Source organism: Heterocephalus glaber, unplaced genomic scaffold, assembly GCF_053883595.1.
Source record: "Heterocephalus glaber isolate CG9 unplaced genomic scaffold, H.glaber_assembly_v1.0 deba00001689, whole genome shotgun sequence".
Classification (NCBI taxonomy): domain Eukaryota; kingdom Metazoa; phylum Chordata; class Mammalia; order Rodentia; family Bathyergidae; genus Heterocephalus; species Heterocephalus glaber.
In genome coordinates this window covers 7,715,058-7,727,208 of record NW_028258414.1, presented here as the reverse complement: position 1 = coordinate 7,727,208, position 12,151 = coordinate 7,715,058, and the positions used below count along the sequence as shown (strand labels likewise).

General features: G+C 57.1%; 1 protein-coding gene across 3 annotated transcripts in view; it reads right to left on the bottom strand.

Moving 5' to 3' along the window:
• Efcc1 (EF-hand and coiled-coil domain containing 1) overlaps positions 1-12,151 on the bottom strand; it is a 30,679-nt gene extending 18,528 nt beyond the window's left edge. The window contains exons 1-2 of one of the 3 annotated variants that reach the window (XR_015446497.1): positions 10,840-12,151; positions 8,955-9,217 (exon numbers count right to left, since the gene is read on the bottom strand). Coding sequence is in view for 2 of the 3 variants with exons in the window: in XM_087199086.1 (XP_087055212.1) it covers positions 8,955-9,217; positions 10,840-11,907 (1,331 nt within the window). In the remaining variant the exon portion in view is untranslated. The remainder of the gene's footprint in view (positions 1-8,954; positions 9,218-10,839) is intronic. The other 2 variants (XM_087199086.1, XM_004855640.3) reach the window with 2 other exon arrangements.

Below are 12,151 nucleotides of genomic sequence, written 5' to 3'. Positions count from 1 at the left end.
AGGACTGGAGGGAGGGGCACCCAAGGCCCTGCCTGTCCCCTCCCTTGAGTGACCCATCCCCACCTGGCTCAGAGTCCAGCCTTCTCATCCCCCAGCAGACACGTAGACCCCCCCAGTTCACACCCAGCCCTGGGCATTTCCTGCCGGATTCACTCCTGCCCCAAACTGTACAAATCAGGGGCTCCATCTCGTTCTTCAGGTCTCAGTGCCGATGTCACTTCCTAGGAGATGCGTCCTAGTTGTATCCCCCAAACTCACGCGTAGAAGTGCAGAGCCCCAGTTCCCAGAATGTGACCACATCGGGAGACAGGTTCTGCACAGAGCTGAGTGAGGTACAATGCCGCCCTCGGGGTGGCCTCCACTCCACTGTGACTGGTGTCAGACAGAAAGGGGAAATTTGGGCAGAGAGAGACACAGAGGGAAGACAGTGTGAAGATGGCATTCTGCAAGTCAAGGAGAGAGGCTTCAGAGGAAGCCAGCTACTGACACCTCCACCTGGGCCTCTAGCCTCCAGGACCTTAGCACTGTAACTGTCTGTCCTTTAAGCCACCCATCGATGCTCCTTGTCACAGCATCCTGAGCTGACGTCTACACACCCCTGACATAGCCAGAGAGCCACCCCTTCACCTCAGCCTCACCTGTTGACTGATTTATTGTTACTGTGGGTTACTGTCCCCCACAAGGGGTATGAGCTGATAAGGGCCGGAACTCTGCCTCACTCATCACCACCTCCCCATGCCCTGGACAGCGCAAAAACCAACGGCTCATCTTGAGAGAAAACTATGAAGGGACAAAGTGAAGAATCTCTGTCCCACCCTCTACTTGGTCTCTGACTTCGGGTGACTCTCAGTTTCTCCAAATTGCTTCTGCCCTCTCAGCCAGGACCCATCCACCTGCCAATCCAGAGCAGCCATTTCTGACAGCCTGTCCACTTGCCTGGTACTGCAGAAATCCCCCCGCCAGGCTCAGTGGCAGTGGGGACCGAAAAGAAGGGCACTGGGTGCCATCACTGCACACGAGGAGCTCCCAGTATAGCAGACCTGTTGTTCTTTGGAGAACAAACCCATCCCCTTCTCGTGGTCCCTGTGACAGAAGCAGGGCCGGGGGTGGGCACGTGACCCAGTCTAGTCAGTCAGAGGGGCAGTGATTGGTCCAGAGAACTCACATGACATTGGCCTGGCCAATCAGCATATTCCATGTCCCAGATATCAGTGATTGGTTCAGGGATGAGCATGGATGGCCCACGTCAGAAAAATCAGAGTTAATATTTTGCAGGAACCACTGGGAAAGGGAAGTTCTTTCTGTTAGGGGCATTTGAGAGGACAGGTGCTAATCCTGATAGTGATGATAGTTATCTTGCTACATTACAGGAAGAATGTCTGAACTCAGAGCCAGATAGGAGAAAGCAGAGATAAGAAATGGAAAGGGAAAGAGTCTAGCCCTCATGACTTGAGCTCCTGGATCCAGCCATCCCTGAAGCTGTGTACTCTTGACATTTTTTGTTGAGGAACAAATATATCTCCCTTTTTCCCCCATAGGGATGTTGTTCTAGTTACCAGCTAACATTCCAATCCAGAACTCTTTCCACAGTTTCATCTACAGGAGACCACCTTCACTGTCCATATCCCAGAATGCACCAGCTGAACAAACCGGAGATCATGGCACTTACTCCCTGTGTCTGAGGAGGGAGAGATTTTCTCTGTGGACAGGGCCACCCTCACTGATGGTCACCATCAAGATGTGCCCCGAACTCTGACTTTCTGGACATAAACAATTGGCTCAGTGGCCTAAACATCCATGTTTTCATCTTCCCTTTGCTCAGCGCTCTGCTACAGTCTTCATAGATCTCGAATTTTCACTTCCAAGGGGAAGCTGGGGAGTGGACACCGCAGTGTCTGCCTGGCCTGCATCCTTTTTCATCTCTTGGTAAAAGCCTACTTTCCTCTGAGGAACTGTCCTGCCTCCCCGCTGCCAACCCCTCCACCTCCTTCAGGGTGTGTGCACCCAGGCCAAGGGAGGATCACAGGTGAGGTATGGGTCATGAGAGGACATTTATTAAGCATTCACTATGTGCCAGGCACAACTCTAATTTTTTTCTATACTATCTCATTTAATCCTTGCCATATGGGGTAGGCCCTAACTAAAATTATCCCTATTCTCCAGATGAGGAAATGGAGGCACAAGTAAGTTGAGTTGGAACTTTTCAAGAACTGCCAAGGCACCAAAGGGAAGAAAGGGACCGGGGAGGTCATGGCCACAGGCGACTGCCCTTGTGTAGCTGCCCCAAAATGACAAGTCTAAAGCTTCTTTTCGGCTCACCTGTGGGAAGTGGCAGAAAGAACCTTTGTGCTCACAGGATCCCAATTCTGCAATGTCTGAGAGAACTCCTACTCATCCCTCAAAACCCATCTCAGATGATAGCATGCCCCCCAGTGATGTTCTCACCCAGCATTACTCGGGCCATCTCTGTGCTGGAGCCCCACCACACTCAACTGGAGTTGTCCATTTGCTTACTGGGCTGTCGCTGTGGCCAAAGGGCTCTCTGTGAGCTGGACTCTGAATATTAACACCATCACCACCATTACAGTTCACAGGGTCTGCTCTATCTAGGGGCTGCTACAATAAGGGAAAATGATAATAATTTCCAATACTTAGGCTCTTCTCTATGTGAAGCACTATTCTAGGTACTTTGTACACGTTAGCCCTGTGAAGCTTAATCTTCTATGAAGCAGACATTAGTATTCTCCTTCTCACATTTTGCAGACCAGGAAACTGAAGCCCATGGAGGTGAGAAGGACTTTGAATGGGCCCTAAGCGCCGGGCCCACCCCACCTCACTCACTGGCACTTTGTGAGTCTGAGCTTTGTCCCTGGAAGGGGCCTCTGTCCCCACCCGTGGCCACCCACAGGCCACCTCCAAGGACGATGCAATGGGCCTGCCCCTCCCCCCGTCCCTTCCCTGACCCGCAGGTCCCACCGGGCTGCCGCCATGGGGCGGAAGAAAGGAGTGGCTCTCGGATGGCCTCATCTTTGTGTCCCCTCCACAGTGGCCGGTGGATGGGGCTGCCCCCCCCCCAGCTTTTCATCCTCGAGGACAACAAAGCCACAGAGGCAGCCGCCCCTCCGCCGCAGCTGGGCCACCTGCCTCTGCCTTCTTTCAGAATCTTTGAGCTCTGGCCCTGCCCACAGCGCGGCCCCCACTGCCCAGGTGTCCCGAGGCTCCTGCCAAGTCCCAGCTGCTCCTCTGCCCACGGGTGGCCAAGACATTCAAGAGAGGGAAATGTCCCGGGGCAGGGCGACCTCTCCCAGGAGTGCTGCTGCCACTGAAGCAGCCCCAGGCCAGGGCCACACAGGGGCCGCCCTGTGCTAAGGTCCTGTGAGACCTAAGTGACTCCATTCTAAAATTTGGTGGCATAAATTTCAGTTCTAAGAAAAGCCACAAGATGTATTTTGACCACCTGCATGTGATAGTGGTCAGCCATCCCCTAGCAACAGCTAATCAGTAGTTAGCAACCGTTTGCAGCTTGGGTGCGCAAGGCACAATCAATCAGGTTTAATTGCCAATCTAGAACCTTGCTGTAACCACTATAAAAACCCCTGCTGAGTTGGAGTCGGGGCTCTCAATTTTGACCCGCTGCGGCAGTGACGGTGACGGTTGGGAGTCTCTGCTCGAGCTTGAATAAACAACCCTTGTGTGTTTACATCGGAATCGGCTCCTTGGTGGTCTTCGGGGACCCCGAAATCTGGGCACAACAGTCCCAGGTGCCGGTGCCCTCGAACTAAGACAGCACCCAGGAATGTGTTTGTCCCTTCACTGACCCACCCTGCAGTCTCACTGTGTGGCCTGGCCTGGGAGGTGGCCAAAGAGCAGCCTGGCCTTCGTGCTTCCCAGGGGCCCCTGTGAGGGAAGGAGGCAGAAGGATGATCGCTTCACCCCCTCCCCAGCAAGCAGGGCAGCACTTGAGCCACACAGCTGGGGCACAGCACCAGTAGGTGAGTCTGGCCTCAAACTTGTGACCCTCCTGCCTCAGCCTTCCAAATGTTGGGGTCACAGCTGTGTAACACCACGCCCAGCTCCTACCCAGGGTCTGGACTACCATGGGTGGGCTGCAATGGGACAAGAGGGATGATTTGGCCACGAGCTCCAGAAAGCATGCGTTGTTTGTCCACGTGCAGATGGACTCCCTCTTGGTTCTCCCGGGAGGGTCTCAGTCCCACAGGTTAGCAGGTTTTGTGCTGTCCCATTTAGAGGGCACGTGACTAAGGCGTGACCCATCAGCCTCAGGCTGATCACATTACCTTGGGCCCTCACGATGGGTTCAAGGCTGGATGTGTTGGCCCAGTGAGGCTCAGTTCCAGGACTTGAGTGGGGTGGCTTAGATAAGAGATGATCTTCCTGACTCGGAACTTTGGAGATGTTTGCTTGGAACCCCAAAGGGGACTAGGGGAGCAAAGCAGAGATCAGCATATCCTGTAACACTGAGAACCTGGATCAAGCTATACCTGAAGCTGGACATATCTAGCCTTTCCAGGTTTAAGAACCAATTTCTTTTCACCCGTCAGTTTGAGTTAAGCTTTCTGGCACTTACCTAAAAGACCTGGCTAATGACAGGAAGAAGAGAAAGAGAAAACAGAGGAAAGGGAAGTGGAGAGTGCTCGGGTCTGAGTTGGGAGAGAAGTATCGGTGAAGCAGATTGGTTTGGCAGAGGTTCGGTAACATTTTATGAATGATGAGGTCGGATACTGCATATGAGGCTGTTTGCATTATTGCAACATATTCTTCTTGCACCATCAGCGTAGTCTACTGGGGACAAGAATGTGTTGTGCGGCAGGCCGCACTCCTGACTCAGATGATGTGGTGTGAGACGGAGCCCAGCTGTGAAAGCAGGACGTGGACTGATGTGGCCTCCACGGGACAGGGACCCTGCGTGGGGGAGCTGGGTGTCTCACCTGGCAGGGCCAGGGCCTGGGCCAGGCCAGCTCCAGGGCCTTCTCTACCTCAAGGGGGCCCGAAGCCCCTTAGACACCCGGATACTTCTCTGCGCTCTGGGACGCTGCCACCCTGAAGGTGGCTTCTATGTGGCCCCTCTGCAGACAGCACACTTGTGTCCTATTATGCTTGTTGGTGACCAGAGGCAGCAGACACATCTGTGCCATTTCTCTGGCCCAGGCATCTGCCACAGGGCGTGGTCCATAAAAAGTACTCAAAAAACATGACTGAAGGAATAAAGCAGTGTTTTCAGTTGCTTATGCACTGCAGGCTGTGGGGTGAGGCGCTACAGGAAGCTCCCCCTCCATCCACAAATACTCAAATCCTGGATGCAGCATAACCATTTGAAAGAGCACAGAGCCAAGGTCAGAAACAAGAAAAGGAATGGAGGTGGCTGAAATCCCCACAGAGAGCTGGCATGGGGAATTCAGGGACTCCTGGCTCTTCAGGGGGCTCCTGGGGATCACAGCTCTGCTAAAGATGGGCTCACAGTCAAAGCTGACAAAGCGCACCAGGAACTTGCTGTGACGACAGAAACAGCAGGCGTAAAACATGTAGAAAACTCAGGAATTACAGCAAGCCCAGAGCGACAGCAGGATAACTAAGTGTCCCTCCGGATGTGCAGGGGAGAGACCTCTCGCGGGCCATGCTCAGGTTCCTTGTAGAAAATGTCAGTGTTTGCTAGAACCTAGCTACCTCCCTACCCTATGGCAGTGCTCTGTAATGAGTGGCTATTCTGTGTTGTCCAGGGAATAATGACAAGAAGAAAGTCTGATTCATCTTTTTCACATATATATATTTTTTTGTTTTGGTTTGGTTTGGTTTTGGTTTTGTTTTGTTTTTTGGTACCGAGGATCAAACTCGGGACGTTGCGCTTGCAAGGCAGGTGGCGAAACCACTGAGCTAAATCCCCGGCCCCTTTCCTATATATTTTTGATCCTTGGTTGGTTGAATCCATGGATGTGGAACCCATGGATTCGGAGGATGTGGTGTATGTTTAAAAGGTAAAGAAATAAAGGATTAGACAGCACCTGTAACATAAGGGCTGAGCAGGATGAAAGAGAGCTAAATCGAAGTCATAGAAAGGAACGATCAAGTGGCTCTGAGATGTCATTGAGGGAAGTGGCAGGACACTGAGAGTTGGGGAGTCTGCACCCTAGTTCTGCTGTGTTTGGAGTTCGTGACTTTACTAAAGCCATCCCCACCCTGGACTCTGCCTCCTTGCCTGAAAAGTGCCCACACAATGCCGGCCTTGCAGTGTTATAATAACCAGCACCAGAACGAGATGTGGGAAAAGTGTGAGCCGGGTCCCAACAAATGCTTTCCATCTGTCCCTCCCGGGGACAGCTCAGTCCTCCCACAACTGCAGTCCACCCAGAGGCCCCAGCATGCTGTCACGCAGGCGGTGGGGGTAGCTCTAGGGCACAGAGGGAGGGATGACCCACTCAACACGCAGGGACATCTGAGTGCCTGGGTCTCAAAATGCAGCTCCCCACCCCTCCCCAGCCTGTGCCATGTCCTGCTGATGTTGTGGGCTGTGAGAATCCCTGGCCAGACCCGCCCTGGAGTCACTGAGAGTCTTGCCCTAGTGACCTCCTTGCTGTCCCCTCCTAGCAAGTAGCATCCTGTCCAGCCTAGATCATCTCATCTGTGACAGCCAGGTAGTGGCTCTTCTCTTAGGCATCCCGCTGGGTACACAGCTGGTGCTCAATGGATGCCATGGTTATTCTGTCTCCCCCGCCTTTCCTTTCTTCAGAGAGCAACAGCTCTGGGCAAGTCATCCCATAAGCCACAGGAAGCTGGGCAGAGAAACAAGAGCCAGGCCCATCTGCATCCTTACTGGGTGGCTTTCATACAGTGTCACTCATTGCCTGGTCTTCAGTCTCATGTACTAGGCAGCTCCTCTGGGGCCTCTGCTATAGCCATGTCCTCCTCTTCCTTAAAATGGAACCCTGATTTCATTTGGGGCTGGCCACTGTGATGAGGCTCTCTTGCAGGTGGGGGAAGTCATGGGACACAGCTCTGGCCAGTGACATAGAGATATGAATTCTGTTGGGGACTACAAAGGTAAAGCTTCCTCAGAGAAAATCTTCCCCACGCTCAGCTGTCCATCTTCCTTGTACCTGGACAGCAGATAACAAGGCCTGGAGGTGCTGCAGCCACATTGTAACCATGAATCGAAAACAACGAAATCTACTTTTTCTACTGCAAAGGGTTACCCCAGTACTTATAGATGCTCTTGCATTAATGCAGTAAAGGACTAATTGTGACTTTAAGGCAAAAGGAAGAAGAGACCCTTCATTTCTCCTTTTGGGAAAAGTTCCAAGACTGGACACGGCCTCAAGCCAACCAGCCCTGCTCTTCTGCGGATCAGCTATCCAAACAGGAAGTGACTATCCAAACATTTGGAGCGGCAGGATGCTGGCTGGAGTCAGCCTCTGTGGAGGTACTCCGCCGGCCTGTGACTTCTGTCCCAGCTCTGAAGTCCAGGATGGGGTCCCTCCTCGAGGCCACAGGTTCAAAGCCGCCCCTTCTCACCGCCCCACCTCTGGTCTGGGCCAAACCACCTTCCACTCAGACTGGGGGTGACTGCTGCCCTCACCGGGCTCCTCCTGGCTGTCTCTTGCTCTTTCCTTCCTCCTGCCTCGCTCACAGCTGGGGCCGGGGCAATTCTGGACTGAAATGCAAGTCGCTGCCATCACTCTTTGCTTAAGACGTTCCCAAGGCTTCTTGTTGGGGTTTTTCTGGTACCAGGGATTGAACTCGGGTCCTTGCTCTTGCGCAGCAGGCGGCGAAACCACTGAGCCAAATTCCTGGCCCGAGGCTTCTTGTTTTTAAGAGAAGACTAAAGTCCTTGAGGCCACCTTCTAGACTCAGTGGCTTGGCCTTTTCTGCCCTCTCCAGCTTGACTCCTCTAGCCTTTTTGTTTCTGGGAGGTGGCCATGCTGTTCCCATCTCCTAGCATGCGCTTCCTTTCCCGCTCTGCTGCCCACCCCACCAGGCGGAGCGCCAGGCTCAGCTCCAGCTCAGCCTTCTTCCCAGCAGCAGCCACACTGAGCTCCCCACCAGCCCCAGCACTCATCCAGCCCCCGCCACGCATCTGTCCCCATGACCATCTCCCCTGGGGAGTCACATCCTAGCTGCCAGGCCTGGCCGCTGGCCCGGACAGGACGCTGGGGAAGAGCAGGCTGCCTATGACCGACAGGGAGCTCTGCCTTCTGAGAGGCAGGAGTACCACGGGCCAGACAGGGCCTCGAAGCCCCTTGGCGCCATCTGGCAGTGGGGCCTCCCGTGTTCCAGGCAAGTTCCCACAGGGTGACTGGCCCGACGTCACACACGGGTCAGCAGCCCTGCCAGGATCTGAACCTCTGTCCCAAGTCCACCTTCCTGCCCTAGGTCATTAGAAATCTGTTTCCTCATCTGAAGAGTGTGAGCCTGGTGGAACCCACCGCGCAGGAGGGTCCTGAGGACTGAGCGACAGAAGCCACACAAGGCCCTGAGCTCAGAGCCACGCACTGCGCTCAGACGCTTTCCTACCGTCAGGTCAAGTGGAAGTGCGCATGGATGGACAGACAGGCCTTCGTGGGTGAAAGTGGGTTGAGTGGATGCATGAACGGATGGAGAGCTGAAAAGTGGAGTCTCGAATGATTTAAGAAATGGAAGAACGTGCCAGGTGTGGTGGTGCACGCCTGTAATCCCAACACTCGGGAGGCTGAGGCAGGAGGATCACTGTGAATCTGAGGCCAGGCTGGGTTATATAGTGAGTTCAAGATATAGCTAGACTCTGTTTAAAAAGAAAAGGAACGAAAAAAAATGGAAGATCGTACTAAGAAAGTGAGGAACATGCAGGCACAAGCGAGAGAACACGGGGACAGGCGGGCAGGGGCTGCACCCCCCACCCCCCCCCACACACACGACTTGGGACACGCGAGCTGGTGGGTGCAGCCCCGCCGCACCCCGCTCACCTGTAGCGCCGCAGCTCTGTCTCCAGCCTCCTCCCCCAGCGCTGCAGGCCGGGCACCTGCCGAGCCAGGGCCTCTAGCTCGCGCACGCGCCGCAGGCTGCGCAGCACCGCCAGCCGGGCCTCCTCCGCGCGTCGCCGCACCTCGGCATGGCAGCGCCGCAGCCACCCCGCGCGCGCCTCTGCAGCCGCCAGCGCACCCTGCGCCCGCCGCAGCTCCCGCGCCGCCGCCTCCCGGGCGCCCGCCTGGCTCTTCCAGAGGCCGACCTGCAGGGACAGAGGGCAGGGGTGAGCGTCCCGCGCCAGCTGCTCAGCAGGGATGTAGGGCGCCCTGGGCCACCGCACCCTCAGCACATCCGGAGGCACGTTGGCCAGGAAGCCGTGCATTTTACTGCTCACTGCTTATGGGTCTGCGGTGCCAATCCCGAATGAAGCAGGGTGAGGAAAACTAAGTCACGAAGCCCATGTTCTGCTCTTTACATAACAGTGATTCTCGGCTGGGCCTGGGGGCGCACGCTTGTAATGCCAGCCTTCAGGAGGTTGAGGGAGTTCTAGAGCGGCCTGGACAACGTAGCAAGACCCTACATCCCAAAAAACCACAAAAAAGTGATTCTCAAACTTGGCGATTTCGTGGCCTGCTTCCAGCGTCCACAGCCTTCAACCTGCCGCCGTGGCTCCTTGTCCCCAAGGCCCACAGGGTGATGCACATTTCAAGCTGGCAATTGCCGCCCTCCTCCGGGTCTGTGCACCCAACTGTCTGCCCCTTGACGCTGGAGCTTTGTCTTTACAGCCTCATTCCCTGAACCTAGAACAGCCCTGACACACAGTCAGTGCCCAATAAATGCCCGAGAATGAATGAACGATCAGGGGCCATCTTCTCAGCCCGCGTCCCACACATGACTGGGGATTTCCCACCTCCATCCTTGGCTTGGCCCAATCCCATGCCACCTGCTCGTCCCCATGTGCACACGTGGCCCTGAAACCACACCTTGCTGGCCCTCTACGAAGTCCTGTATTCTCTCTGTGACCTCCCCTCCAGGTGACTGGGTTAAGGGCGGTGGGGGAGGTACTGTATAATGCTCTCCTGGTCCCCTTGTGGCTTCCGTGGAGTGGGAGCTGTTTCTTTCCTTCTTTGACCCCTGGCCCCCGGCACATGCTGGGCACAGTACTGAAGTATTTGTTGACAGATCCCAGATGCCAGAGCTGTGGCCATAGCTCCTCCAATGAATCACACCCCGGAGCAGGTCTGGCCGTGCTGGCGCTTGATGGCAAGAGACTGCCACGCTGTGATCCAACGTTGGCCACTCTGGGCGTCCCATAGTATTTGCTGAATCATAGAAGGAGCTATCGCCCCATTAGGCAGGGAGCCCCTTAAGGGTGGGGTTAGAAGGGACAAGATGACACTGAGGAGGCCGCTGGCGGTGGTGGTGGTGTGTGGAATGGTTGTCTGTGTGGACTGGAGTTTTGGCGGGTGGAATGGGTGATAAGAATAGGGGCAGGGGCAGGCACAGTGGCGCACACCTGTAATCCCAGCTACTCAGGAGGCTGAGGCAGGAGGATGGCAAATCTGAGTCCAGCCTGGGCGACTTGGCAAGACCCTGTCTTAATTAAAATAGAAAGGGCAGGTGTTGTAGCACATTAGAGGGCTCCTAAGGTCAGATCCCCAGTATGGAGGAGAGGGTACATGGGGGTGGGGATGGGGTTGGAGTGGAGTGGAATGGGGTCGGATAAGGTCAGGAAGCAAGCAGGCTGAAGTCGAGTGGGGTGGGTAGAGCTGCCCCCTATTCCCTTTCCTCCTCCGCCGCCCAGTCCAGGCTCAGCAGCCTGCGGACCAGGCGCCCGCCTCACACCCCCTGGCCTCACACCCCCTGACCCCCCACCCCGCGCACCTGCAGCGCGAGGCAGCGCGCGTCACTGCTCTGCAGCGCGGCGCGCAGGTCCTCCACCAGCTCGCGCAGGCTGCCGTTCTCCTCCTCCAGGCGCGCCACGCGCTCGCCGTCCGGGCCGCTGCCGTCCGGGCCGCCGTCGGGGCCGGGCGCGCGGGGAGGGCGGCGGCGGCGGCGGCGCGGGCGGCGCAGGCGGATCTGCGTCTCGATGTGCTCGCTGAGCGCGCCGCGGGGCAGCCGGGGCCCCTCGCGGGTGCCAAAGTAGCCGCAGAGGCGCGCGTGGAACTGGCGGAAGGTGAGCTCTGGGGGCTCGGCGCGCAACGCCAGGCGCGCCTCCTCCTCGGCATCCGTGTCCCCGTCGGCAACCACAACCCCAGAGTTCGAGTCCCTGTCGGCGGCGACATCCCCCCCTCTCGCGTCTCCCTCGGCGCCATCCCCGGCGGCGGCGCCCTCGGCGCGCAGTCCCAGCACGGCGCAGAGCGCTCGGAAGTCGGCGCGGGGCAGGCGGCCGGCGCCGCGGCAGTCCAGGTGGTGGAAAACCTCCTGCAGGTACTGGTCCAGGCCCGTGGCCAGCACCACGATCTCGTTCTCCACGCCGCGGTCCAGCCCGTAGTGGTGCGCGAGGGCGCTCAGCAGCCACTGCGTGCGCCTCGCCGGCCGCCGGTACGGGTCGCCCGCCGCGCCCTCCATGCCCAGCTCCATGGGTGCGCCTCGGCCGCTGGCAGCGGCGGCCGGGAGCTGCTCGAAAGGAGGGGCTTGGCGGCTGCGGTGTGGTCGTAGCGTCGCCGGGGCCGTGTCTGTCGCTGGGGACCACAGGGCGTGTCTGTTTAGCCCCGTTGATTTGGATGGGGCTGGGCCAGTGGATTCTTCCTCCCTGCGACCCGGGCGCAGGATTCCGCTCAGGGTTCCCGTTCCGGTGTCTGCTCTTCTCCTCCCACTCCGGGGCGGTCGGCTTTCAACTCTGTCCTGCGCGCTAGGAGCGGAGAGTTTGCCCCGAAATAGGGGCGCGCGGGGTGCGCGCCTGCAGATACGGCTGGGGAGGGCCGGGGTGCGCCCCACGCCCACGCCCATGCGCCGCCCCTCCCCGGGTCTGCAGAAAGCCCTGGAGGGTGGCCCGGCAAGCTCGCCCTCGCCGCCCTCTGCCTGTCGGTGTGGGAAAGCCTTCTCCCCAGTTAAATTCAGCGTTCCAGAGCCACTTCTCGTCCCGCCGTGGATGTGCAGAGCCCCACGTGGTAGTAACTGGAGCAGAGGCGGAGACAGACGTAGAGGGGCGAGGGGGGCAGTTCAGGACATCCCGCTGGTGAGACGTCATCTG